Raw genomic sequence first — 26,850 nt, 5'->3', positions numbered from 1 at the left:
CGGACAGTGACCCTCTCCTCTCACCATCCTCCAGGCCCAGCTGGCCGCGCTGCCCCTCTGCGGCGGGGGGTTTGGGCAGGTGCAGCCCCGTCTCGAAGTCGATGCCGATCTTGTCTGCCTGCCTCCTGGCCTGCCTCAGCAGTGCGCCCCCCTGCTCACGGAGCCTCACCGCGGCCCGGTAGAACACCGTGTCCTTGGCATTGTACTTGAGGCAGTTGTTGACAATGAGCCCAAAGTCCTCCTCGAACTGCTCGAAGCTGCGGTACTCGTGAGCCTCCAGGCTGACCAACATCGTCTGGAAGTCCATCGGCTTCTTGATGTGGTCCAGATAGTCTGGCACCTGACAAGGGGACAGAGGGAGTGGGGAGAGGGAGAGAAGGGGAGACAGAGTGTTAATACTGGGGTACGGCGTACAGCAACACATTCACAAAGAGAGAGAGGAGAGGAGAGGAGATAGAGAGAGAGAGAGAGAGAAGAGAGGAGATAGAGAGATACAATACAACAAAATAAACCAGTGAAAACACAAACACAGCCAGCCAAACAGACAAACACACAGCCAGACAAAGATAAACACACAGCCAAAGACAAACACACAGCCAGACAAACACAAACACTCAGCCAAAGACAAACACACACAGCCAGCCAGCCACTTCCACTGCCACACACACAGACAGCCCAGGGCGGTACCTCTGCCAGCGGCACAGGGTCAGTGAAGAAGTTGCTGGTGTCCTTGTCCTGCAGCTGCTCCAGAGTGTTCCTGAGCAGGATCAGGAAGGGAGTCAGCTGCACCTCCATGGCAAGCTGCTGCACCTTGATCTGCAGGACACAGGACAATGCATTACAATACCAAGCACCAGCAATAATACACAATGCAACATACTGTATACTACATCTAGAGCCACAGGACCAGTCAATAACCAGCTAGCTGTGTTCCTGTGCGTGACTTATGATCTGCAGCCTCTGGACTGGTAAGAGTCCCTATAACCAGGCTCCGCTCTGGGTGAGGGGGCATCTTGCAGTGACGCCCCCTGGGCTCCGGAGTGCTCCTCCCCTTGAAATGAAGGGCTCAGGGAGTGCTGCTGTTTTTAAAGCACAACTGAAAACTTACTTTTCAAAACTTTTTACCTACTTTAATGAGAAGTTATATTATTTAAATGATTACTTTTTCATTCTGACTGTTGTATGTGTCGGTTGTGATTTTACTTGTAAAGAGCTTTGCGATGTACCACAGGAAAAGCGCTATATAAAATAAAGGTTATTATTTCTACATCACAAAACATTACACTGCAAGTTAAAGGACACAATAAATTCCTTTCCCAACTACATACACTGTCACACAGCTACCTCCCCTTTCCCATGTCCCTGCCTTTCTCCCTCCCTCCCTCCCTCCCTCTCGTTTCAGTTTCTCCCTCTCTCGTTTCAGTTTCTCCCTCCCTCCCTCCCTCTCGTTTCAGTTTCTCCCTCTCTCATTTCAGTTTCTCCCTCCCTCCCTCTCTCACCGACTCTCGTTTGATTTTCTCTCTCTTGCGGATCAGCTCCACCAGCAGTCTGGCTCTCTCCAGGTCGTGCCGCAGTCTCTGCCAGGACTTGAGCTGCTCTTTCAGGTCGCTCTGCTTCTCGTCACCCTCCCTCTGAGCAGAAAAAAACAGACAAAAAAACCCCATTTAAAACCATTCAGCCCGAGCTAAAGTGTAACCAGGGGGGTTCGGCAAACCAGACCAACTACACCAGCTACTTGAGTTTGCACTATACTGCCTTCGGGGGCTTTCATGCACTGCACTGCGCTGCACTGTACTAACTCAAGGAAGGGCTCTTGACCACAGCTCACAACATGCAAAACAGCGATACTATATTTATTTGCAAGGGAACATCTGCAAAATATACAGAAACAATTCATACAAATAAGGTCCTTTATTCCTATTTACAGCCTGAGAAAATACACAGACTGAAAACAAATCAAACTGATTGTGTGATCAAGAGCAGACAATTACAAAAAAATATATATATATGATGTAGAAATTAAAATGTGAAATTATTAAAATAAAATACCAAAAAAATCTAAAAGAAAGACAAATGATCAAAAATGATTAAAATACTGTAGCAATTAAAAGTGATGCAAGTAATGTAACAGTCTATCAGTATTATAGCAATGATTGCCTGGGACTGGAATTCTGGAGGAACACATTTAAGAAATCAGCGTCTGTGCTACATGAGATTGCAAAAACAACAGAAATAAATCAAATAAAGTTAACCCTTACAGGAAAAACCACTCTACTCTCCAAGGAGCTGTCCTTCTCATCGCTGTCCTGCAGAATAGAAACACACACATATAACACACTGCACTGCTAGCACACACAGAGTCAGAATACAACATGAACACATCAGAACACTGAGATCTTAACCAGGCATGAAAATCACACTCCATCGCATAGTGGCTTTACCCACGCCAGGTTTTACTACTGAGTTTGATGAGCCGCAGTGTACAGATAACAAGCTCTGATGTGTCTTAATAATTACTGTATTATCGTGGTATAAAGTTTAGGATTAACCTAAAGCACGAGGCAATCTTTTCTGACAGCCTATAAAAGCAACTTATGTCATCTACAGTCGAATTTCCAGGCAATTTGCACTGTGTGAAAAGTACTATCCACAACACTGAACAATTCTGACTTAAACCACATAGTGAAAACTGCTTAAAATGTCTCCAGTAATTAGCCACTTAAACTGCCAGAAAAACTTGCCTGAAAGTCTGCTGGTGTGTTCTAAACATTTAGGAAATTCAGGGATGAAATAAGATTCTTTTTGCATAGCAGATTCATCCTTTCCAGATGTTACTATGTGCCTGAATAGCCCCAGTGCACAGGTAACAAGCTCAGGTGTGTCTCAGTACATTCATATTAAAAACCAGGAATGGATCAAACTGCTGAGCAACGGGAGTCTTCTTTCCATCCCTGAAATGAAACTAAATCTAACACCCCTAAATAGCCCCAATCCCACACAGCAAGCTTGCCGCATTGTTCTGAATTCACACCTGCGAGAGTCCCGTGGGGACGGGGGAGGGCTGCCCCCCCTCACTGCTTACCCACCTGCTCGGGGTGGCGCTGGGACTGCAGGTGCGTCTGCAGCCGGCGCAGGAGCGGCACGCCGTTGCGAGACTGTCTCTTCAGAGTCCAGTAGCTGTGCAGCCGCTGCATGAACTGGCTCTTCCGCGGCAGGGTCAGCTGGCTTGTGATCTTACTGAGCCTGCGCTCACAGACACAGAGACATGGACAGACACAAGCAGAGAGACACGGACAGACACAAGCAGAGAGACACAGACACACACACACACACACAGGCACAGACAGGAGACAAATAAGAGACAAAAACTAATTTAGAAGTCACAATCACAACATACTCCCAAATTCCAGTGATGAAAGTAAAGAACAACATTAGAAATAATAATAATAATAATAATAATAATAATAATAATAATAATAATAATAATAATAATAGCATTATTAAGAATAAGCTCTTCTGCACAACTGCAGCTGGGTGAATATGTTTTAGTTAACAACTTTTTTCTAGCACTTAATATCTCCAAAAAGCTTGATGTTCTACCAACAAGTTTTTGTATAACTTATTTCTTGAAACAATACCCTCATCACACAAAAACTGCATGCAACCAGTCACACACGCACACGCACACACACAGCAGCCCCCTCCCCCTCTCTAACCTGTGCGGGGGGATGCACGGCACGGACACCACGGGCGCGGCCGCTCTCTTCTCCGCCAGGATCTTGCGCGCCTTCTTCATCTTGATGCGTGACTTGGCCTTGGCCTTCTTCACCTTCTCCGAGCTCCACCCCTTGCCCTCCTCCTCGTGGGGCTCCTCCTCGTCCTCGGGGTCCCCCTCGCTGAGGGACAGCGCCCCGGCCGAGGTGGGGGCCGAGGCGGGGTGGCGCGCCGAGCCGGGCGGGGTGTGGATGTCGCAGTACGCAGTCTTCCTCACGCTGAACGACGTGCCGTTGGCCCCCGTCTCCCTCACGGGCTCCATCTTCATGTAGAGCCCTGCCTGCTGTGCGCAGGTCACATGGAAAGCCGTGTAGCAGTTGGCTTTGTGGCACTGGATGCAGGCTCCGGAGCCGCGCTGCTTGCAGATGTAACAGGTCAGCTTCCAGCGCGCGGGGGGGATGTGCTCGATGCTGTCGATGGGCTCCAGGAACACCGTGTTGGCGAAGCAGACCTCCGGGATCCACAGCGCGCACACCACGTGCGCCCAGCCGCTGTCGTCCGTCTGCTTGAAGGCGCCGCCCTTGTTGGGGCAGAGCGCGCAGTCCACCGCGCGGGACGGGGACTGCAGGCACCGCCGGCACAGCCACTGGCCCTCGGGGATGTAGGGCACCCCGTAGCACTCTTGGTGCACGGCCAGGTTGCACATGTCGCAGAACAGGATGACGTTGCTGTTCTGGCACTCGCCGTCGTTGCAGATGCAGCACACGGCGTCCTCGTCGATGAGGGCGCTGGGGTCCGCCTGGGGAAGCAGGGAACAACAATGACAGGAACAATTTAGAAACGCTGTTATTACTGCTAAACAGAGAAGTATTATTACACCTGGTTTCCATGAGCGTGGATTAACCTCCCGCATTCCTCCTGAACCCCCATCGATAGTCTACCGAGTTCAGTGAAACGACTCTGTTTCAATGAAATGCGGTTCTTTCCTAGCCTCGTGGCTTCGGTCGCACTCATTGGTTGACTGAACTCAAACGATGGACGTTATTGCTTTGCTCTAATTATACTGACAATTCAATTCTTTGGAGCTTTTTGTTTCTAAAAAAAAACAAAAAACAAAAAAAAAAAATTATTAAAGCACGGGACACCTGCTCACCCTGGATGTGGATTACATGTACACGCCCACTCGTCACTTGACTGGTCAGTGTTGTGACATACACACCCACTCGTCACTTGACTGGTCAGTGTTGTGATGTAATGCCACCCACCCCTTTGGCCCGCTTTGGGAAAGGATCAGAAATAGAATCAGGGCAGCTCGGATTCACAGCCAATGCAGGTTGGCTAAATGAACATGGAAAAGCAGTATCAGGGGCAGCAGGGTTTTCAAGCCATGGAAACACAGTATCAGGGGCAGCAGGGTTTTCAAACCATGGAAACGCAGTATCAGGGGCAGCAGGGTTTTCAAACCATGGAAACGAAGTATCAGGGGCAGCAGGGTTTTCAAGCCATGGAAACGAAGTATCAGGGGCAGCAGGGTTTTCAAACCATGGAAACACAGTATCAGGGGCAGCAGGGTTTTCAAGCCATGGAAACGCAGTATCAGGGGCAGCAGGGTTTTCAAGCCATGGAAACGCAGTATCAGGGGCAGCAGGGTTTTCAAACCATGGAAACACAGTATCAGGGGCAGCAGGGTTTTCAAACCATGGAAACACAGTATCAGGGGCAGCAGGGTTTTCAAGCCATGGAAACACAGTATCAGGGGCAGCAGGGTTTTCAAACCATGGAAACACAGTATCAGGGGCAGCAGGGTTTTCAAGACATGGAAACGCAGTATCAGGGGCAGCAGCGTTTTCAAGACATGGAAACGAAGTATCAGGGGCAGCAGGGTTTTCAAGCCATGGAAAGGAGGTATTAGCCGACTGCTGGGGTACCTTGTTGTGGCTCTCGAAGTAGGACTCCTTCTCCAGCCGGTCCATGAGGTACTCGAAGACCTCCTGGGGGATGGACAGCACCCCCTCAGCGTGCCGCTTGTCGTTCATGATGTCCAGCCAGATGTAATCTTCCTCGTCCATGTCGTACTCCACCTCCTCGTCCAGCTCCTTCACAGACTTGTCAATGTACCTGAGACGCACCCAGAGAGGGACACAGACACACGGGTACAGGGGCTGAGATGCAAAGCTTTTCAAAAAAAGAGTTGCGTGTTACCTGTAGTATGAGGTGTCTGTGTGATTGTGTGCGTGTGTGTTACCTGTGGTAGGAGGTGTGTGTGTGTGTGTGTGTGTGTGTGTGTGTGTGTGTGTGTGTGTGTGTGTGTGTGTGTATTACCTGTAGTAGGAGGCAGGTCTTGGGGGTGCGTCCTGTGTGTCCTGCTCCAGCTCCCTGTACACCACCTCAGGCAGTTTGACCGCCGGTCCAGAGGAGGCACTGTGGTAGTGGTGGTGATGGTGCCCCGAGGCCTCCTTCTTCTTCTCCTTGCTCTTGTGCTTGCCCGGTTTGGGGGTGGTGTTGGTGCCTTTGCCCCCGCTGGCTCCCGAGTTGCCCGAATTGGCCGCAGGGGTGTCGGGCCTGTCTTTTGCACCTGCTGAATCCCCCCCACCCCCTCCCCCCACGCCCCCCTGCCCCCCGGAGGGCTCCTCGGACTCTCCTTCCTCTTCCGAAACGACGTCCAGGTTCTCGAAGATGCTGATCCTGTGCACCTTGCCCTGGATGTCTACCTCCACCAGCCTCTGCGCCTGTGCGTAGGTCATGGTCTCTCTGCTGGGGGACTGGGAGAGTTCTGAGTGGGCTGGGCTGGGCTGGTCCCCCCCCCCGGGCGTGGAGCCCCCTCCTCCTCCTCCTGCCCCCCCGCGGGACTGGCGCCCCTTCTTCTTGGGCTTGCGCAGCGGGGTGCCCTGGGCAGGAGGGGGGTTGTCGTGGTCGTAGTGGTACAGGTGGTACTCAATGCCGCTGTAGCTCTTGTAGATCTTGCGGCAGGTCTCCACCGGGCACTCGTACGGGGGCTTCGTGGCCCGCAGGTTGTGGCAGAACGTCTTCACGTCGAAGTCCAGACCCATTGCTGCAACGGCGGCGACGACTGTGGCTGCAGCGGGTTACATCTGGGAGGAAGAGAAGAAAGAAGAAAGAAGGAAGGAATGTGTGAAATATTTGCATTTCAGTTGCATCAGCCTTTTTCAGTTTTGTAACTCAGGTCCTGAAGAAATTACACTTATTTTAATGATCTTTAAAAAAAAAGTAAAACTAAAAACAGTGCTATTTATCTGTTCTGAATATTTGTATTTTTCCCCTGCCATATTTAAAATATCCAACAGTGTTTCCTCACCATAGCAACCCCCACACAACAGCTGAGGAGAAACAGCCGATCTCCCAACCCAGCGCCAATGCAGTCAAATAAACTACAGACATATACGGAAATTATGTTTTTAAAGTGATGCAACTCAGTACAGGACTGGCAGCTTAGCAAGCAGGAAGCGAGCAGGAGAAACTGTCAGTACCTGCATCTGCTGTCAACCTTTTTTATCACTTCCGAGTCATAATATATTACCCTAATGACAGTTAAAACTTTCGATATACAGGTATTTATTGAATTCCAAAGTGATTCCCTCCATTCTGGATATAAAAGCACGTGTTGTATTAAGATGCAGTCACTTGCCTTCGATGAATCAATGCTTTGAGAGCTTGAGTTTAACAGTGTAACAGTTTACACTAAAAATGAAAAAGATAATGGAGTGAAACCGTTAACACGCACTCAAATAATGCTAGCAACCGATCGTGATGACTCATAAAAGCTAACGACATTTAATACATAAATAAACAACCACCCACTAGGGCCTATAGACAGCAATTGCCATGTTTACTATAACACAGTAACATGCATGTAGTTGTAACAGCATTTTATTAGCAATATAAACTATTACTGGCATACACAAGCAAGATATAAATAAATAAATAAATAAATAAATAAATAAATAAAAACAAGAACTTACCAGCTTCAAGTTCAACAAACGAGTCATCTCCCCTCTCTCTTCTTTCCCCTTAGTCACGTCAGAACTTTTTTTTTTTTGCTATCTCAAGTACCGTTTTTTAACTAGAACTCCCCTCCAAAAAATGAGTCTACAATTTATTTTATCAGTGTGAAGTGAAACAAAAAACAGGGGTGGTCAAAGAAGGCAGTAAAACCCGTCAACTTCTCATCATGTCGTGTTTTTCCACTTCGACCCTCCCCTCCGCCCAAAAAATAATAACACACGAAGTTTGTTTGGTAACTTCAAGTAAGAACTGCAGGTTACTTGGCAGGTAACTCTGTGGATGAATATTCAGTTCAGTTGAGAGAGATGTGCAGATCACTAACACAGCAGGACAGACCCCCGCTGTTTCTGCGTCGCTTTTTATTCAATTCTAGAAAACTGTTAACCTTGAATCCTAAAAAAAAAGAAAGACAAGAATTAATTATTTTAGGCTTTTCCTGAATGAAAACAAATACCTTACACAAGCCAACTGAATACGGATGACAGCGGTACTCTTTGCACAGACTCTATCGCGTTTTCCTCGGCGGTAAAACAACAGCGAGATTTATTTGTTTACATATTAAAAATGTATATAAAAAAGCTACCATATTGATAAGGAAATGTGTACGCGGTGTATTTAGAAAGGGAGGCAACAGAAATACTGAGTGTTCACACTACCAATGGTGTTGGTTTTAATACACACACATAAATAACATGACAGAAATGGTCTTGCTGAAGTTCAGTATATATTTCCCACCACAACGCCAACAATGTTTTGCAATTTAAAAGCCTTGTAATGAGACTTACTGGAAATGTGACGTCTGGGGCCCGCCTATACTCCCGTGGTTTCTTTTTAAATAAATAATAAAGTAATTTTAAAATGTGCTTGATTTTCATTGAAAGCGTTTCTGGGATGAACAAAAGCGGAGCTGCAGCATGCAACGAAGAAGCGAGCCAGCACTTTCGAGAATAACCGTTTCTACCTTTCAAAATCAACAAAGCAGCACGGCATTAACCGTACAAAGTCAAAATAAAACATACTGGGCTTGTTTGTTTTTTTAAAGATAATATTTAATTTAATTTTATTTATTTATTTATTTTAGTCCCGGCGGTTTTTTGCCAAAGTGACGAATCTGTTTCGTGCGATTTTAAACACCGAACACGATTCGCACTTTCCTCATGTATATATAATATATTTAATAAAACATGCGAATAGCGTATTCATACATGCTATTTTAATATATGCATATTTTATATTCTAAACTACCCTGCTGTTTTTTTTTATTGTGTTAACTAACTCGTATTGACGGATAGTTTCGCGGCGAATCTGCTGAGCTGACATTAAAAACAGTGTCATTTTCCAGTTTATTTTATTTATCGATATAGTTTTGTACAGTAGATAGGATGTAAAATAATTGTAACTGTATGTGTATTAGTATAAAGGTGCTTAACTGTAATTTGCGCAATTCAAGTGCATATTTAAATACAAGCAAATGTTAGTTAATGTAAACCACAGAAAGCAAATGCGTCTGTTCTTTATTATATAAAGAAAAAAAAATCATACAAAAAACGTATTTACCTCAGTTGATTGGGATTGAGAAATTGTGGCCTGTTTAGTTTTATGATTATCGCGAATCTACCAAACTAAATATTAAACAAAAACAGGGTTAGTGGAAGGCGTCGCTCGCGGGAAATTCAAAGGTTTAAAAAACAATTTTGAACCATTTATCAAAAATAAACAAAACGGCATTTCACTTTGCTTGTAATAAAACCAGCGCCCGCGATGAAAGGCGGTGCTGACCGGTACGTGCATGCGGCGTCAGCGTTAGTTAAACAGGTAACACTAACAAGCAGTGGGGTTGCTCAGTGAATTTCGTTTTTAATTTATTGAACGTCATCAGATGTTGTATTTTGAATTATTTAGACGCACGTCAGATTACAGGCATATTCATTTATCCGGCTGAAATAATACATTAGTCGTATTTCAGTGGTTGTAAATGTGGATAATAAGACATGGAAAAATGATCTGGGATTCTAAGGGTAGTTAGACTTAATTTAGTTTCTTTTCTAATTCACAGAGGACAGCTTCTAGCTTTTATCTCTGTCTCTGTCGTCTCCATATGTCACAGACACGGCCACCACCATGCACTCCATAGTATTAATGGTAATGCTGTATTTGTTTGCAATGCGGGATATCAGTGGTGCATTTAGATGGGTGATGCGTGCAGTTCCATTCCTTACCACTAGACGGTGCTGTCTGACTGCTGTATACAGACTGCAGCTAACCTGCTAGGCACAGGTGTGAGAGCAGCAATACTGGAGCTGCTTGCTAATGGGGCAGGTCTGTCACATTGCCCAGACTGGCACTCTCCTGGCCGCCTGGGTTCCAGGTAGGGTTGCCCCCTGTCCTTGTTCTCCCTGGATCGTCTTGGTTTTCAGGTGTTTCAGGTGAGCACACCTTTGATATATCAGGCTCCGATATTACTGCAATAGAAGCACAATATGAATCGGTTATCAATACTAGACCAATTGGATGATTTCTAGAGAGATTACACTTGTAAGAAGCTCCTTCCTTTCAGATGTGGTTGTTTGTCTCTCTGAGGTGGGGACTCTTGTTCCAGGGAGTGCTGGGTTGAGATCCTCTGGTTCAAGGCCAGGGCCACCACTCCTGCTCATTGGATGCTTGAACCCAGTGATGGCCATTGACAGTGCCTCAGTACTGCACAATACCTCCTGCAGCAGAATAGAACCGCTTCAAAAGACGTGTGCCTGTACTTTATATTCACAGTGGGTGAACCGCGCAGAATGAGGAACAGGGTCTAGTTTCATACACATTTCATACTGTAGAGCGATCAATGCATTTCCAAAGAAAGGAAATCGAAAGAATTATTTCATAGCTAGATACTTAAAAACCCCATGACAGGCCATGCTAACTGCACCAATACCGAAGGAAGCTGGTAGGGTGGAGTTCAGGAATCTCCTGTCTCCAGCAGCCTTTGATGAAAGGAGTGAAACTGTAGCACTGGATCTAGTCAGCCATGGAGCCTGCTTCTCAGAGGCAGGTGTGTAGAAATGCACGTCTCCCATCTCCAGACCCCTTTGTTTTCTGACACACTCAGCACTGAGCCAGGGTCCCAGGGGAAGGAGAGAAGGAGCCCTGTCTCTACAGCGAGCCGATTGGACGACGAGGGGCGTGTGATGAGTGAGGGGGGGGGGGGGGGTCGGAGGTCGTATTTCTCTCGTCTACAATCAGAGGAAAGGATCTGGAACCTGCCAATCCTCCTGACAACGAGGCGACCCCTGACCCCTGCTTGTGAGCTCCGGACTTCCAAAGGTCACGGCTGTTTGTTCTTCTCTCTCTTGTTCTTGCTCTTCGTTGATTTTGCTGTGATCTGCTGCGGGAGGAGGAGGAGGAGGAGGCCTATTGTCATATTAAAGGAGTCTCTTTGCTGTTTTTGTTTGGTTTCTTCGTATTCAGGTTCGGGGTCAATTCCTGTTCTTCACTTCCAGTTCCATTTCCAATTCCTCTCACAGTGGCAACAAATTACTTAAACTGACTTCAAATGAAAGCAGCTGAATAAGCACAACACACATCTCTAACATGTGAATTCCAATTCCAAGTCCTTCAATGGAATTGGAATTGAAAACCTGGCTTTGCCCCAGACTCTGGTCCTATTCATTCCATTGTATTCACCTTCCCCCTTGTCTTTTTGTGATGTTTGCATGTACGCAGAGTGGCTCTGGTTTCTGCTGATGCAATATTGAGTTCTCCTCATTATCACGCGGTGTGAATGCAACGAGGAAGTCTTCTAGGCTCTGTAAACAGACCGCTCAGATAGAGTAGTTGACTTTCTTCACCAGCTACTGGGTGCTTGCAAGAGTTAAGGCATAGAGACTGAACTGCTCCATCCCTCCCTCACCCCCTAGAAGAAAGGGTGCTCCCTCCAGTCCAGTCCAGGCTTGAGGCATGGAGACTGAACTGCTCCCGCCCTCCCTCACCCCCTAAAAGAAAGGGTGCTCCCTCCAGTCCAGTCCAGGCTTGAGGTAATGCAAGGAAGGTTTGGTTTCCCTGGATATAGCCCAATTGGCTATATCCAGGGAAACGTTTATTGGAATGAATTTGTTGTAACTCTGTAGTGCCACATCTATATTCCAGCCAAGAAACCGATAAAACAAGAAAAAACATGAATCAAATAAAGTTAAGAGAAAAGAAAAGAAAATGAACACAGTTGAACACAAAATGACTGACAGATGACCCGCGCTCCCTCCCTCCCGTTCAGTGACAGGTGACGGCTGGCTGGCTGCCTGCCTCACCACTCGAATAATACAGTATGAATAAAAACAATATCTGTTATCACCGATCTGGAGAACCTGCTACGGACAATGATTTATTACAGCTGCTTTTTTTTTTTTTTTTTTTTTTTACAAAGAGAGAATAAAAGAGGAAAAGAAGCTGGCCGTCGTCAGCCAGCCCCGTCTCGCGGTTTGACGGCTGTGGCGGGACCTTCTCTCTTTTGTTTGCCGTGACCCTGAGGGGTTCAGGAGCACGCTGGAGGAGGACTCTGGTTCTTGTATTGTTGTACTGAGTCTCCCCAGCTCTGATTCACTGTAACGGAGTCATCGCAGACATATAGAGAGCGAGAGAGACAGAGAGAACGCAAAGGCGCCGCAGTGCTCCGTTCATTAATCACTGCGCAGACAGGACAGGACTGGATCGTGGTTCTTATCTCTGGGACTGGAGTGAGGGAGGAAGGCAGGCAACCTCCCTTTCTCCGAGGGAGAAAGTGAGGGAAGAGATAAGGGCTAAAGTGAAACAGAGTTGGTAAACAAGAGAGAGAAATGGTGAAGGGGAGAGAGAAGAGCGGGAGAGGTCGACAGAGAGGGTCAACAGTGGATAGACCTGTCAGTGTCTTGTTTCAGGTTGAGGAGGGAGGGGGGTATGGGGCCTGGACAGCCGTCCTGGGTGACAGGAAGCTGAGGGTAAACACAGGCAATCAGCGACAGAAGAGAGCGGATCAGAGAAGCGTGTCTTATCAGCAAGCGTCCAGCTGGACTGAGCAGAGCCAGGCGGGACCAGAGAGAGAGCGAAGGGAATTAATCACCCAGACACTGAGTGCAGGACAGACGCTCACACCCACAAACCCTTTCACCCGCTCCCTCACTCCCACAAACCCTTTCACCCGCTCGCTCACTCCCACAAACCCTTTCACCCGCTCCCTCACTCCCACAAACCCTTTCACCCGCTCGCTCACTCCCACAAACCCTTTCACCCGCTCCCTCACTCCCACAAACCCTTTCACCCGCTCCCTCACTCCCACAAACCCTTTCACCCGCTCGCTCACTCCCACAAACCCTTTCACCAGCTCCCTCACTCCCACAAACCCTTTCACCCGCTCCCTCACTCCCACAAACCCTTTCACCCGCTCCCTCACTCCCACAAACCCTTTCACCAGCTCCCTCACTCCCACAAACCCTTTCACCAGCTCGCTCACTCCCACAAACCCTTTCACCAGCTCGCTCACTCCCACAAACCCTTTCACCAGCTCGCTCACTCCCACAAACCCTTTCACCAGCTCTCTCACTCCCACAAACCCTTTCACCCGCTCGCTCACTCCCACAAACCCTTTCACCAGCTCGCTCACTCCCACAAACCCTTTCACCAGCTCGCTCACTCCCACAAACCCTTTCACCAGCTCGCTCACTCCCACAAACCCTTTCACCCGCTCCCTCACTCCCACAAACCCTTTCACCCGCTCCCTCACTCCCACAAACCCTTTCACCCGCTCCCTCACTCCCACAAACCCTTTCACCAGCTCGCTCACTCCCACAAACCCTTTCACCAGCTCGCTCACTCCCACAAACCCTTTCACCCGCTCCCTCACAAACCCTTTCACCCGCTCCCTCACTCCCACAAACCCTTTCACCAGCTCGCTCACTCCCACAAACCCTTTCAACCAGCTCGCTCACTCCCACAAACCCTTTCACCAGCTCGCTCACTCCCACAAACCCTTTCACCCGCTCCCTCACTCCCACAAACCCTTTCACCAGCTCGCTCACTCCCACAAACCCTTTCACCAGCTCGCTCACTACAGGAAACGATTGTCCTGTTTTAGTCTGAGCCCCACTAACCTTGCACTAACTAACTTTACCTTAGGCAAAGTCCTCCAAGATTCATGCTAATTGGGGTCTGTAATATGAGCTGTATAGGTTTTTGGAAGGAACTGTAGAATTGCAATCTTTTTTATACGTGGGGTCCCTTGAGCGCTTGGTTGGTAGAAACAGGTTCGACTGCCTCTTCAACTCAAACCCTTGAGTTGAAACAGGGATTAAATCAATCCAGCTCATGATTCAGGGAGAGTCATTCTCTGATATCAGCTGTTAAATCTAGGTTTAAACATACATTATTTTCAAACACTGCAGAGTGCTGCCATGTTCATTTCACTCAGGAGGAAATTTGACCTCTTCGGGGCTCATCCGGGTGATTTGAGGATCCTTATTGTGGAACGACCCCAGGACTCTATAAACTATCATGGGCTGTCCTCTATAGAACCCACGGCAAGTCCATTCCAAACCAGGACCTTGTTCAATCACTCCATTGAACACCTCGGGCCAGTTAAACAACGAGACCTTGGAGCAATGCTTTGGATTGCTCAGTCCTTATCTGAGTTCTTAACAAAACCTAGATGTTTGTCCTGTTCTCATATATACTCAATACAGGAGTTCTTTTTTTTTAAATGATAGAACTTAATTTCGCATTCTTCAGCTCGGCAAAACAAATTCAGGTGTGGATGGGTCAAGGGCCTGCTAGGAATGAAGTCCTGCACTAGAACAGTTTGAGAGAGCCACACTTGAACACCACGGGTCCACGCTATCAAACTCTGCTGCTGGCAGCAATAAAGATTCTGAAGTGAAATTCAGTTTGCCTTGCCCCTCCCTCCCTCCCTCTCGTTAGGACAAGCTGCACTGTTCATCAGGCGCTCCACAGACACCTCTGTCTGGGTCCTCATCCTCCAGCACTCTCACTGTCAGTTTGAAAGAACAATTTCTCTGGCGGCCTGTCTCTCCGCGATGCAAAGATACATGTTAATGAGATGTGTGACAAAACGAGAGGCAGGGGAGGAACATTAATCAAGAGATGAAGTGAGAGAGAACAGGGGAAGAGGAGGAGGAGGGGGCTGACGGATCTGACAGAACTTATTATCAACTTGTCTGTTTTTTTCTGTTTTTTGAGGCATTACTGTCATTCCGATCAGACTTTTTTTTTGTTCTACTTTGTTTTTGTTAACGTTGCTCTAGAGATGAGATTTTGGTTCAGTGAAGTCCTGCAGTTGTGTTTTTTTTGTTTTTTACAACATGATAGTTCACAGATTTTGGAAATTGTACTTTTTGTTTTACATGTACAGAAAATCCTTGTTTCAAGACTAGCTTGCATTTAAGGCCACTTTGCTACAGTCTACATTTGCTACAATTGACGGGAATATAAAGCCACCTTCAGTATTAAGGCCACCATCAGCAGCCCTACACATCTCAAGCCACTGTTAAACCACCTCTATCATAAGATCAACATGCTGCAACCATAAGCAACCCTGGATGCATCATGGATTTGATTTGGAGCAAAAACATATACACAAGAAACCAATACTCTAAATTTGAACAGTTTAGATACAGTGAAAAAACTAAAACATTACCAAACACTCTGACTCCGCTGCACTGTAACACCTGCATTTTTACTGAGCTTAGCGATCACTCTCACCAAGGTTCCTTCTTGTTGGGGTACACAGAAGAAGGGATCGAGAGAGAGAGAGAGAGAGAGAGAGAGAGGGGTGTGCATGCTGCTGAAACAGGTTCTCTATAAAAGGACAGCGAGGTTATTGATAGAGACAATTTGTCACTTTTCACGAAAGGGAGCGTCAAAAAGGAGTGTGAAATATGAGCATGTTGTAATTGTTGTGCGATTGCGTGTCAGGGCTGATAAGATGTGACAAACGCCACGGCCTGGCTGCTGCTGATGGGATTTTCAGAGAATCTTGCGATGCCTCTGTCTGCCTGCAATAAAAACATCTCCATCCTGGATGAGCGAGTGCCCCTCTCCACACACACACCAGGCAGAGGGGTTTACAATAACCAAACGTTTGCTGTCTCAGAGTACACACACACACTATATGTAGATCCTAACTGTAAACACTGCAGGGTTTTCCATTTTTCAACTCCAGGATAATAAATAAAATTCCAGGATAAAAAAAATCTCTTTCAAAAACAGCAGAATGTATTTCATTTGGTTTATTAAAAAAAAAAGTTGCATTTGTTTTAACATGAAAAAAATACATAACACAAAGTTTTAATTTAACATAAACTCGTACAAATGTGTTACACATAGAAAGGCTTCCGTAAACTAATCTCAAACAGCACATTTCAAAAACCCTTGATGCCCCTGCACTTGGAGCTGGTCTCATATATTTATTTTAAATCTGATGTGCTGCAACACCGGCCTCAGCTTTTATTAAAGTGGAAATGCCAGCGAGGCAAATTTGAAAGCGTGCATACGAAAGAGTTGAGACCCTGAACCACAAACAGAGACTAATCTCAGATAAACTGGCTTGCACTGCAAAAACAAAATAAACAGTGCTGCTGCAGTGTGGGTCTCTGGGGGGGATTGCTCGGAGCTGTGGGTCTCTGGGGGGGGATTGCTCGGAGCTGTGGGTCTCTGGGGGGATTGCTCTGAGCTGTGGGTCTCTGGGGGGGATTGCTCTGAGCTGTGGGTCTCTGGGGGGGGGGGGGGGGGGGGGGGGGATTGCTGAGCTGCGGTTCTCTGGGGCGTTTATTTAATGGAAGGCAGGCTCGGGGGGGCTTGCTATTTCATGTACTTGTCCTGCTGGTCGGCCAGGATCTTGGCGGAGGACTTGGCATCGTAGAACAGCTCGCTGATCTCCTCCACGTGCTCCTTCTCAATCCCGTCCTTCCCATGGATCTTTCCAAGGAGGCTGGCCGGAGTCAGCAGCTGCACCGCGTACCTAAGCAGCAGGGGGAGGGGGGGCACGCTAAGATCATGATGCTGGGACAAATAGCGTTTCTACTTCAAACACATACGTATGTCTCGGCTTCTGCCTTCTACAGATAGCATGGTACAATTAGCTAGGTAGACTGGTGGTGTTATTTTATTTGTATTATAAAAATAGTAGGGCCACACCAAGTTTATGGCAAAAGCAAAACATATCACATATATACTATGACATGAGAGCTCTAAGAATTCTATTAAAACTTGCAGAAAAAAGAAACAAATGAAACAAGAAAACGCTATTCATAAAAGCTGGTGGAGATGGGTTTTGTTTTTTATCTGTGTTTAATGCATTTCTCCCAGCTCTGTCATTTTCTATCAAACTGGTTCCAAGCGTGTTGTGAGAAATGCGCTGCTGTGAATGTGAGGGATGTTCCCTTCCGATGCGTCTCACAATCTGGGACAGGCAGAGCTCATCTCTCAGGACTGCAGGGCTGGACTGATGGAGCAGCCGCTGGGGGGGACTATGAGGAATTGCCTTGGAAAGTTTCTGCAGACTACAAATCTGCTACAGCTACAAATCTGCACTCCACCCGGGCTACACACAGCTGAACGGCTTTTGTCTGAAACGTCCTGAAATCAACGAGTTTTTAAATCATCTTTTGCGTTTAACCCTTTATATATTATTTTCATTTGTGTTTGTTTTTCAAAGAGAGCCAACGTCCCAATGTTACGCTATGTCTGACATACCTTTGTCAAGGGAAAGCGTGTTTGAAAACCTCTAGGCTTTTGGTGCCATGGTAACTACACACTCCTGTATTTCTATTTAGATCTATTAATGTGCTGGTGATAGAACAGAGCCTTATATTGATGAGATGCCACTGTCTGAAATGTCTTTGTATCAGATGGAAATGAGGTCAAATTAAAATGAACTATGCTTTATGTTAAACAAAATACACAGTACAGGGTGCTGTGTAAAACAAAAGCTAGTTTTCACCCACTCAAGGTCAGAGAGGCCAGTAGTTCATTACATCAGCATGTATCGCATGGCATCATAGACGAGATAGATAGGTAGATAGATAGATAGATAGAGACAGACCTCACAAGAAAGCAACAGTAAATAATGAATGTAAGAGAGACAGTTTCCTGCATTGACTCGAGCCTACCTCAGCGTGGTTTTCGTCCCAATCTCTCCCAGGAGGTTCAGGGCATCTTCACTGATGCTGATCCCTTCTGTCTGAGAGCGGATTTTAATAATCTGCAGACAGAACACAAATAAAACATGGTTACAAATATAGTAGTACTAAAAAATAGTGAAACTACGATTCAACCTATATAAAAAAACAACACACAAACCAAAAGAAAAGACTGCGATTGCGATCTCTGTTCAGAGTGTGACCTGCCTGTCACAAGAGGTTAAACACACCGAACAGCCTTCCACGCGCGCAGAGATTTTAACATTAAAGAACCCGCGTCTAACAGCAGACGCATGGCAGGGATTAACTAGACACACCGGGGGCCAGAGAGGTCAATCTGGGCTCGGGGAGATATTGGAAGCACAAAAGACAAATTAAAACTGGATCAGGAAAGTGAGGATATTGATTGAAAATAAAGATTTCTTTTTTTTTTTATAATTATGTAAAATTGGAGGGTTGTGCAAACCTTTAGTTTAGTATGATGTACCGTAGTCCAGAGGTGCATGACACAGTAACTAGAAATGACTTCATCCACTAAAGTTACACGAAACAGTTTGGGTTACTGCAGTGTTACAAAAAATGTATTTAAAAATGGGTGAAAAAAAATCTGTAAAAATAACGAATCTCCGAGTTTTCCAGGTAAATATCAGGGTAATACTCTGGGGACGGACGGACAAGTTTGCGAAGCTGGTGAAGTTAACCTGTATCAGCATGTTAAACAGACAGCCCCATATTACACAAAATCTATTTTTTTGTGTATAAAATTCTGTGCCTGTTTCTTCCCCCCACCATTATGATTAGACGCCTGCAAAATGTTCAATCCAACAAGGTGTTCGGAAGTTATAAGCTTCACAAGCTTTCAGAGAAACAAATATCCAAGCAAACTTATTAAAAAGCAGTGATCTTTGAGTATGCAGCTCCTGCACATAAATTAATATCACAAGTATCTTCATGTTTATGATGGATTTCAAGTTCTCGTCCATTATTCACAGTGCAATTTCAATCAATCAACAGCACACGTGACTTTGCTGAAATCTGACGGGCCAGTCCACAGGGACGCCTTTTCCAAGAGAGGCAATGAGTGATTGTGAGTCAGACACCCATGCAGGCAGGATAGCGATCGAGTGTTGTGAAGCAGAGATAACGCAGGGACCGTGAGCCCCATATAACAGCACCATTCCTCACTCTGGCAGCCTTGTAAAGCTGAGACAGACTGAAGGGGCCGAGAATGTAATCAATAAAACAATAAATAAACACCATCCCATCGCATAGCAGTCCGATCCATTCCTGGTTTTGTGTCGTGTTTAACAAGACACACCTGAACTTGTTACCTACACATCTAATCAAGCTCGTAGTAAAACCTGGAACGGAGGACACTGCTATGCAATAGGAGTCTTGTTTCCATCCCTGAGATAGAGTGTATAATAGAATTGGGAGAGGTTCAGGGGCCAGTTGCGAGAGGCAGTGTTTTTGTGCGGCTGCACTTCCATGGCAGGCAGAGATGACATGTGTTTTTAAGTAAAGGTGTTTTTCTGTTTTCAGTTCTGGAGTGTGAAAGGCAGAGGGCTAGCGTACCTGCTTCATCTCCTGGGGAGTGTACATCATGGTGCGGATGATCATCACCCGGTCCAGCAGATCTAGGGGGATCCCGTGGGGGGAAAGGATGTCCTCTGTACCCCTGGAAAGAGAAAGAACACCCCCACCCCAAAAAACACACAGTTACCAGCAGCACAGGAGCACAACTCCTGGCTGATTGCAATAAACATTCCAGGATTACATTTTGTTTTATCAGGTACTGCGTGTTGGATAAGGTACTTACAGTCTCTTGAGGTTTAACATGGCTGGAAATAAGACACACACTGCGTAGCACTTTGATCCATTCCTGGTTTACTACGTCTAATGAGACCCACCAGAGCGTGTTACCTACACTCTGTGGCTAACCAAGCTCATAGTAAAACCTGGAGTGGGTGAAACTGCCATGCAACAGGAGTCTAATTCCCGTCTATGAAAACGGATGGGTGGGGCAGCATCTGGGCCGGGCCGTGTCTCACCTGATGAGGCAGTTCCCCCGGTTGGTTGCGAAGATGACGATGGGTGACAGCGAGGACTCGAGGGCGCGGTGCAGGTAGGTGAAGCACTCGATATCCAGCATGTGCACCTCGTCTATAAACAGCACCCCCGGAACCAGCTCTGCCACCCCCTGGTCAATGTACTTATTCACCACCTTGTTGATCTCCCCTCGCAGCTTATCTGGGGGGAAACAGGAAAAACAAACCAGACAGGGGAGTATAGGGTGGAGGTGTTACTGCAGGATGGAAAGAAGACTCCCATTGCACAGAACCAGTCCTGGTTTTACTAGGAGTTTAAGCCACACCTGAGCTCCTTACCTGAACACACTGTGGTTAATCAAGCTTGTGCAACAGGAGTCTTATTTCCACTATTCTGTTGCATATTAAACAGGTTTCATGTTTATTTATATACACGCACATCATCATTTGACTCCTGGCTTCTGCCTGAAACTACAGACTGTCCAGCCATCCCTGTGCACGGCTCAAGAGCATTACTGTCACATGATCAGTAACTCCTCTGATCTTACCTGTGATTTCAGTCTTCTTGGGTTTCATCAATTGTCCCATCATGGAGAGAATATCCTGGCCGCCCTGAATCAAAAAACAGAGAGAACGAGCGACTCGTCTACTTGAAACGAATATGCATGTTTGAAGTACATAGAGCAAACAAAATAATACCAGGAAATCTAATACGCATTGCCATCTCACACTGTTTCTATATCAAAAGCAAGCTCGATAAAATTAAATATACAAATACTGATGAAATGACAAACATTTCCACTAGACTTCTTTCTCAATGTCTGCGTTTAATAATTACGGATAACTATGGCTCTTCGTTAACCTAAATACCTAATACTTCAAAAGTTTAAACACATGAAGGTGTATACCGATAACGATATATAACAAAACAAAGACACAGAGAGGGAGGGAGAATGAGAGAGAGGGAGGCAGAGAGAGGGGGAGGTACCTGCGGTCTAGCGTTGGCCACATCCAGGTCATGCAGGGTAACGTCCTGAATGATTTCCTTCTTCTTGTGCACGTCTCCCTTCGGTAAGGGCACGTACTCCTCGGCCTCAAGGTCGAACTCCGTGGCGTAGGTATCACACCTGCCCTGCCGCTGTGTGTGTGTGTGGAGGGGGGAGAGACAGAGAGTAACGAGAATAATAAACACACAGCTACACAGGTGCGCGTTTGGAGTCGCTCTGTGTGTGTGTGTGTGTGTGGAGGGGGGAGAGAGAGAGTAATGAGAATAATAAACACACAGCTACACAGGTGCGCGTTTGGAGTCGCTCTGTGTGTGTGTGTGTGTGTGGAGGAGGGAGAGAGAGAGTAATGAGAATAATAAACACACAGCTACACAGGTGCGCGTTTGGAGTCACTGCCAAGCTTCCGAAGTGACAGGCAGCCGCCAACCACAGGGGGGGTTGGGGGATGAAAGAAAGGGAGCGAGCAGCCTGACAGAACCGTGTCGACAACTCCAAATGTCACCTTTTTATTTTACTCCCTCCATCCTTCCAGCCCAGCTGTCCTGATTAAAAAGAGCTTGAAGAACACTGATCAAAGTAAGGGAAACTAATCTCGTTCAGGCTTTTTTTGTTTTAAAATAACAAATACGTTTTATATTGGAAGAGATCATCTGTCACCTGCTTGCAGAGAAGCTGAAATTGAATGTCAAAGTTATTTCTTTCTGGTCTTGGAATGTATTGTGTGTGTGTGTATATATGAAAATGTATATATTTATTTAACTGATCCTACTAAAAGGACACTGCAAAACAAAACAACCTGCAAATATTGTATGCGGAACAGCAAGTTTATATTACTGCCTTAAAGTCAGAAAGGCAATTAACACAGATGAAAAAAAAAGAAAGCAATACAATTAGTGCGGATCAATGATCCTGCGGAGGTCAGTTTATAACCGGGTGATTAGCCCTGTGATAACGAAGAGTGGCACCTCTTCCAATAAACTTTGTGAGAAACAGAATCTCAAACAGATAAAAACAGAGGTTAGGGATGTTCTGCAATTCAGGGCTCCATACTTATGCCACAGTCAGTTGTCATCTTCTATACTTTACAGTGCAGTTCACTAATTCACCCTTTTCAATATTGGTTATGATTTTTTGATGTGCAAGTCAGTTAGTGGGCTCTGTGTTTCACAGGCAAAGCAAGCACACAGGCAAGGGCACCTCAGGGGTTTGTTTTGAGCACTGGGCATGTCTTCGAGATTACATCTTCAGTGATTTGAAAAGAGCAACTCCTACATTATGGAACCTAATCGCCTCGGACGTAGATGTGACAGAACCATCTGAAATGTATCAGACGGAAATGATGTCATGTTAAGATTAGCAATACTTTTATTCTGTCTATATATTATACGATACATATTTATATATAAAAAGAGGTCTAAATGTGTGCTGCAAGACAAAAAGCTCAGCCTAATTCTGGCTCATAATTAACGGCTGTGAAATACAATGCCGTTCAGGATTTTTGTATTTGTTTTGTGTTTAAATGATTACAATTGTATTGCATTGCGAGACTCTTACCTTGACTGCCCCGCTGTTGGCCTCAATGTAGATCACGTCCCCCACCTCCACTCTCTCCTTTTGCAGGCTCTCATAGATACTGGGGTCCAGCTGAAACACACGGGACACAGACACACACACACATCAGCACCACAGGGTCTCGCAGGGCAGGGCCATGGTAAAAACAGGACAAGGGGCCTGTTTTGAGTGGATTACATGAGCCTGGTATTCATGAAAATGTTATAGATGCCATCATGCATTTATACCTCCAATAACCCTAATTATTCAATAACTTTCCTCTATCTATGCGTTTAGTGTTTTTGGTGGGGAATCACAATACACAATGCACTCTGTATCACGATACACAGTGTGTTAGGAGTAATCGTGTTGCATTGTTTCAAAACAAATCTATACACCCAGGGTGTAGGGCAAACAAGGGGGTATCCTCACCCAATGGGGAGGAAGTTCCTATCTTGAGCTGCTGTGTGTCCCTGTGCGGAGTGATTTAGGGGTGCAGGGTCCATACCCTATTTAAGTAAGTTCCTACCTTGAGCTGCTTGGTTCCCTTGGCGGTTTTGAGTCCGATGATCACGTGGCTGATGGTTTTTCCGTAGCCCCCCATGGGGTTCTCCGTCTCGCAGGGAGTGAGCTCCGTCACCTCCCCCTCGTACACCTCCTTCGTCTCCTTGATACGCAGGCCTGAGAGAGCGAGTGAGGGGGCGAGGTCAGTTCAACTACACTACCCTTACAAACTTTACTAAAAATACATATATCCTACTGCATGGGAGTTTCACCCATTCCAGGTTTTAATACATGCCACAGTGGATATACTGGCAACAAGCTTATGTGTGTCTTATTAAACTCAGCAGTTCTGTTTTTTTTTTTGTTTTTTTTAAGAGGAGGATTTGCAGGGCGGGCAGGGGGCTGGCTGTGGCACTCTATTTGTCTGCTGTAAGTCCACTTCACCTCACTTTCTTTCTTGCTTATTTAGACGGTGATGTCGTAAACATGCTGACATTCAGTAAAAAAACTTTGGGAATGGTTTTGAAAGCCTTTTCCTTTTTCTCTTTCCCAAAAAGAAATAAACCCAGCTGTTCAAGTTACGAAACTGGTGTAAAAAGAGTCTATGTGCTGCACTAAGCAAAATATAGTACTGTAGCATTACAAAGAATTACATGTCAAAGAATACAGGGGGATTATTAAAGATCGATCCAAATTGTGTTGGATTTAAACACAGCTGTTGTTTAAAACCATTAAGAACAGGACCCAGTCCTATCTTTATCTCTATCTGAAATTATTATTAAACGTGATACTGTTTGGATCAACTGAACAGACCCCATTGGTCTAAAATCGGTGATATCATCACATTTAAATGAATGCAAACAGTACAAAAAAGACTGTGTCTCTACATTGACATTTAGAACAACATCATCCAGAAAGAACATAGGTAATCATTATTGGTGTCACAGACTAGTTTGACAACAAGTGTAATCCCTGCCCATAAACAATGGACAATCACACATCTACGGTATGCTTATGAGTGGACAGCTGGCCTGTATACACGTACACGATGTTCCTACAAAGAAGAAATTTAATGAAAGAAATCCGCTCTCCAGCTGCAGGCAGGTGTACAAGATCTGCAAAGCAAGTGACAGAGCGGCGCTTTTCAGCGACGCGCTCCGATCTTTCAAGAGGGCCGATATTTGTTTGAAGCCATCTGCACGCTGACATTCGGAGAATGCGCTGGATTAGGGGCGAGCGCCCGCGCCCCCGGCGGATCTCTGCAGGGGGATGACAGTGTCGATGACAGGGGTTTCATCTGCTCAGGCTCCATCCACACACCTGTGACAGGTAGCGTCAGCACCCCCCGGGGAACACTGGAGCGGTTTCTTCCAGCTCGGCTCAAAGGCTTTTGTTTTTGAAGAGGAGGATTTTCAAGCGGGGGCTGGATGGGGCAGTTTGTTTGTCCACTGGAAAGGTCACGTCACATTAATGACTTACTTTCATACACACTTACTAACTTGTTTATGACGACTGAATCTTGCATAATGTTTTGGCATTACATATTTTTTCCCCAAAAATATTATAGAATTGAATGTGTTTACCATACGAAGCCTTACATTTAAGTTTAACTGGCCAAGGTTAATCATTAAATAAAACTTAAAAAAAAAACACCTTTTGATATGTTCAGAATCAGGGACAGAATTAAGGATCTCATTGCATAGCAGTTTGATCCATTCTTGGAGTTCAATAAAAGACACACCTGAGGATGTTACCAATACACTGGGGCTAATCAAGTTCATAGTAAAACCTGGAATGGGTGAAGCTACTGTGCAATAGGAGTGTTATTTCCATCCCTATAATGATTTAAACTGCAGCGGTATTAAGATCTGCCGCGACATAGAGATCTACTGAATAGACCTCGATGTTGTTAAGGGACGGCTGCCTGGCTCACCTATAGCTCTCCTGAAGTTCTCCATCAGCACCTCTGTCTTTTTGATCTCTGTGGAGTACACCTCACTCCCCACCATGGGGCAGAAGGGCACTTTGTTACCCAGCTCCTGAGCAATAGCCAGAGCCAGGGCAGTCTGTGGAGAGAGGAACAGAGATACCAGGGGGGTTAGATTCCGTATCACCGGCTGAGCACAAGAACACTGCACTGACTACAAAAATCACACCTCCCACAAAATGAAGCAACGTTTTGCAGAGTATAAGACATAGAAAACAAAGCAACGTTTTGCAGAGTATAAGACATAATAGAAAACAAAGCAACGTTTTGCAGAGTATAAGACATAATAGAAAACGAAGCAACGTTTTGCAGAGTCTAAGGCGTAATAGAAAATGTTTGCTGATATAACATCAAGTACAGTACAACAGTAAATTGTGGCACGGATGGAAATAAGATTGCCATTGCATAGCAGTTTGATCCACTCCTGGTTTTTACTTTGAGTTTACAAAGACACACCTGAGCTTGTTACCTCTACACTGTGGCTTATCAAGCTCGTATTAACACCTGGAATGGGTGAAACTGCTGTGCAATAGGAGTCTTATTTCCATCAATTATTTCCATAAATAACTGCATGGGAAGATACTGAAGCCTTGAGGTAGCGACCCCTTACTTTTCCAGTTCCTGGAGGTCCAGCCAGCAATATTGCTCTCCCGGCCATTTTCTTCGCTCTGATTAGTTCCACTATAATCCCACAGCCCTGAAAGAACAAACAGCATTTTAAAAACAAATTACTTTGAAAAAAAAAGTACATACAACAATCTGCATCTTCATTCACAAAACAGCACTATATTATTAATGGGTGAAGTTACTGAAGAATACAGACTAAATTTACTGTGCTGTGGTGCTTCAATATAACTAAAATGCCCAACGTTATTTTATTTTTGTATGCACACAACACTCACTACACACAACTATACAAAGTTATATCACCGTTATTATAACACTAGGCTCAACCTGTGCCCCATTCTTTGGATTAGGGTTATTTCGCTCAGTCCAGTATCGGAATTTTCTCAGCTGTGCCCTCGCTGAAAAGCGTGGCCGGTATTTCTACGCGTATGCGCTGCTGTTTTTAAGTCTCTAGTTTCAGAAGCTCCTGGGCCGCCCTCGTTTACACACGGACTGTTTCATTTACCTCCCTCGCGTTCTCCTGCCCGACAAGGCCGGCTGCTGACTGCTTCGCCAGCCCGCTTTCATCCAACCCCAGCCCCTTCACATGGCTGTGGGTCGCGATGCGCTGCGTCTTAGTCGTGCTTTTAACTTCTTCGATTTTCATAGCTGCTGCAGTTTGAACAAAACGCGTAGGTAAACAAGGATACTCGTCCGGTACGCAGTTCACAATGACGGCCTGTCTTGCTCTGTCCCGTGTCGTTTGTTTTTTTACCGTTGGGACTGGCGGGTTACCATGTGGGGTAACTAGGGAACTCTAATCAAGTACCGCTCCAGTTACTCTCAAAAAATGTTAAAGTTCTGATTGGTCAATTTGCCAGGCAGCTGCATAACGATTGGACGACACGCTCGCCTGTCAAAGCGAAATGCGTTCCAAAATGCACGCCAGGGCTTCCGGTTGTGTCGCTTTGCCGGCGTCCCCATGGAAACGAGTAGTGTATGGTTTTTTTGTCTTATTTGTAGCATTTTTCTTAAAGTTTCTCTTTTTAAATTGTATTTAATATTGTGTATTTTTTAATTTACTTACAACTTATATTTTTGCTTAAATATATTACGTATTGTAAAAGCTTTACAATAACCGAGCAATGAAAAACATACAGTAATACATTATAATAGAATGCTGTAACCATTTTCAAAGAGCTTTTTTCAGCGCTGAAGTTCAGTAAAGGTACTGCAGTATG

At 45.6% G+C, this 26,850-nt stretch overlaps 2 protein-coding genes across 2 annotated transcripts in view; both read right to left on the bottom strand.

Moving 5' to 3' along the window:
* The window catches only part of LOC117411777 (peregrin-like), a 14,686-nt gene extending 5,558 nt beyond the window's left edge, over positions 1–9,128 (bottom strand). The window contains exons 1-10 of the mRNA XM_059000086.1: positions 8,523–9,128; positions 7,695–8,130; positions 6,037–6,806; positions 5,643–5,832; positions 3,717–4,513; positions 3,087–3,243; positions 2,259–2,306; positions 1,500–1,631; positions 688–816; positions 25–340 (exon numbers count right to left, since the gene is read on the bottom strand). Coding sequence (XP_058856069.1) covers positions 25–340; positions 688–816; positions 1,500–1,631; positions 2,259–2,306; positions 3,087–3,243; positions 3,717–4,513; positions 5,643–5,832; positions 6,037–6,764 — 2,497 coding nt within the window. The 5' untranslated portion in view covers positions 6,765–6,806; positions 7,695–8,130; positions 8,523–9,128. The remainder of the gene's footprint in view (positions 1–24; positions 341–687; positions 817–1,499; positions 1,632–2,258; positions 2,307–3,086; positions 3,244–3,716; positions 4,514–5,642; positions 5,833–6,036; positions 6,807–7,694; positions 8,131–8,522) is intronic.
* Positions 9,129–15,980: 6,852 nt separating this feature from the next.
* On the bottom strand, positions 15,981–26,525 carry LOC117411776 (ruvB-like 1). Its single transcript, XM_034019524.3, has 11 exons — positions 26,136–26,525; positions 25,614–25,700; positions 24,950–25,082; positions 23,042–23,193; positions 22,516–22,605; positions 20,943–21,092; positions 20,503–20,566; positions 19,958–20,156; positions 19,482–19,584; positions 17,877–17,968; positions 15,981–16,726 (listed from the first exon to the last, which is right to left on the bottom strand). The coding sequence occupies exons 1-11, from the start codon at positions 26,274–26,276 to the stop codon at positions 16,567–16,569; spliced, it is 1,371 nt and encodes a 456-aa protein (XP_033875415.3). The 5' UTR covers positions 26,277–26,525; the 3' UTR covers positions 15,981–16,566.
* Between the last annotated feature and the right edge of the window lie 325 nt (positions 26,526–26,850).

Source organism: Acipenser ruthenus, chromosome 25 (assembly GCF_902713425.1).
Source record: "Acipenser ruthenus chromosome 25, fAciRut3.2 maternal haplotype, whole genome shotgun sequence".
Lineage (NCBI taxonomy): Eukaryota > Metazoa > Chordata > Actinopteri > Acipenseriformes > Acipenseridae > Acipenser > Acipenser ruthenus.
This window is presented reverse-complemented; position numbering and strand designations above follow the sequence as displayed.

Coding starts and splice junctions, on each gene's coding strand:
- LOC117411776 (XM_034019524.3), bottom strand. CDS start 26,276: ATGAAAATCGAAGAAGTTAAAAGCACGACTAAGACGCAGCGCATCGCG. Junction 25,083..25,613: donor GACCTCCAGGAACTGGAAAA/GTAAGGGGTCGC, acceptor CTCTCTCCACAG/ACTGCCCTGGCTCTGGCTAT. Junction 16,727..17,876: donor GGGACGAAAACCACGCTGAG/GTAGGCTCGAGT, acceptor CCTGCTGCTTAG/GTACGCGGTGCAGCTGCTGA.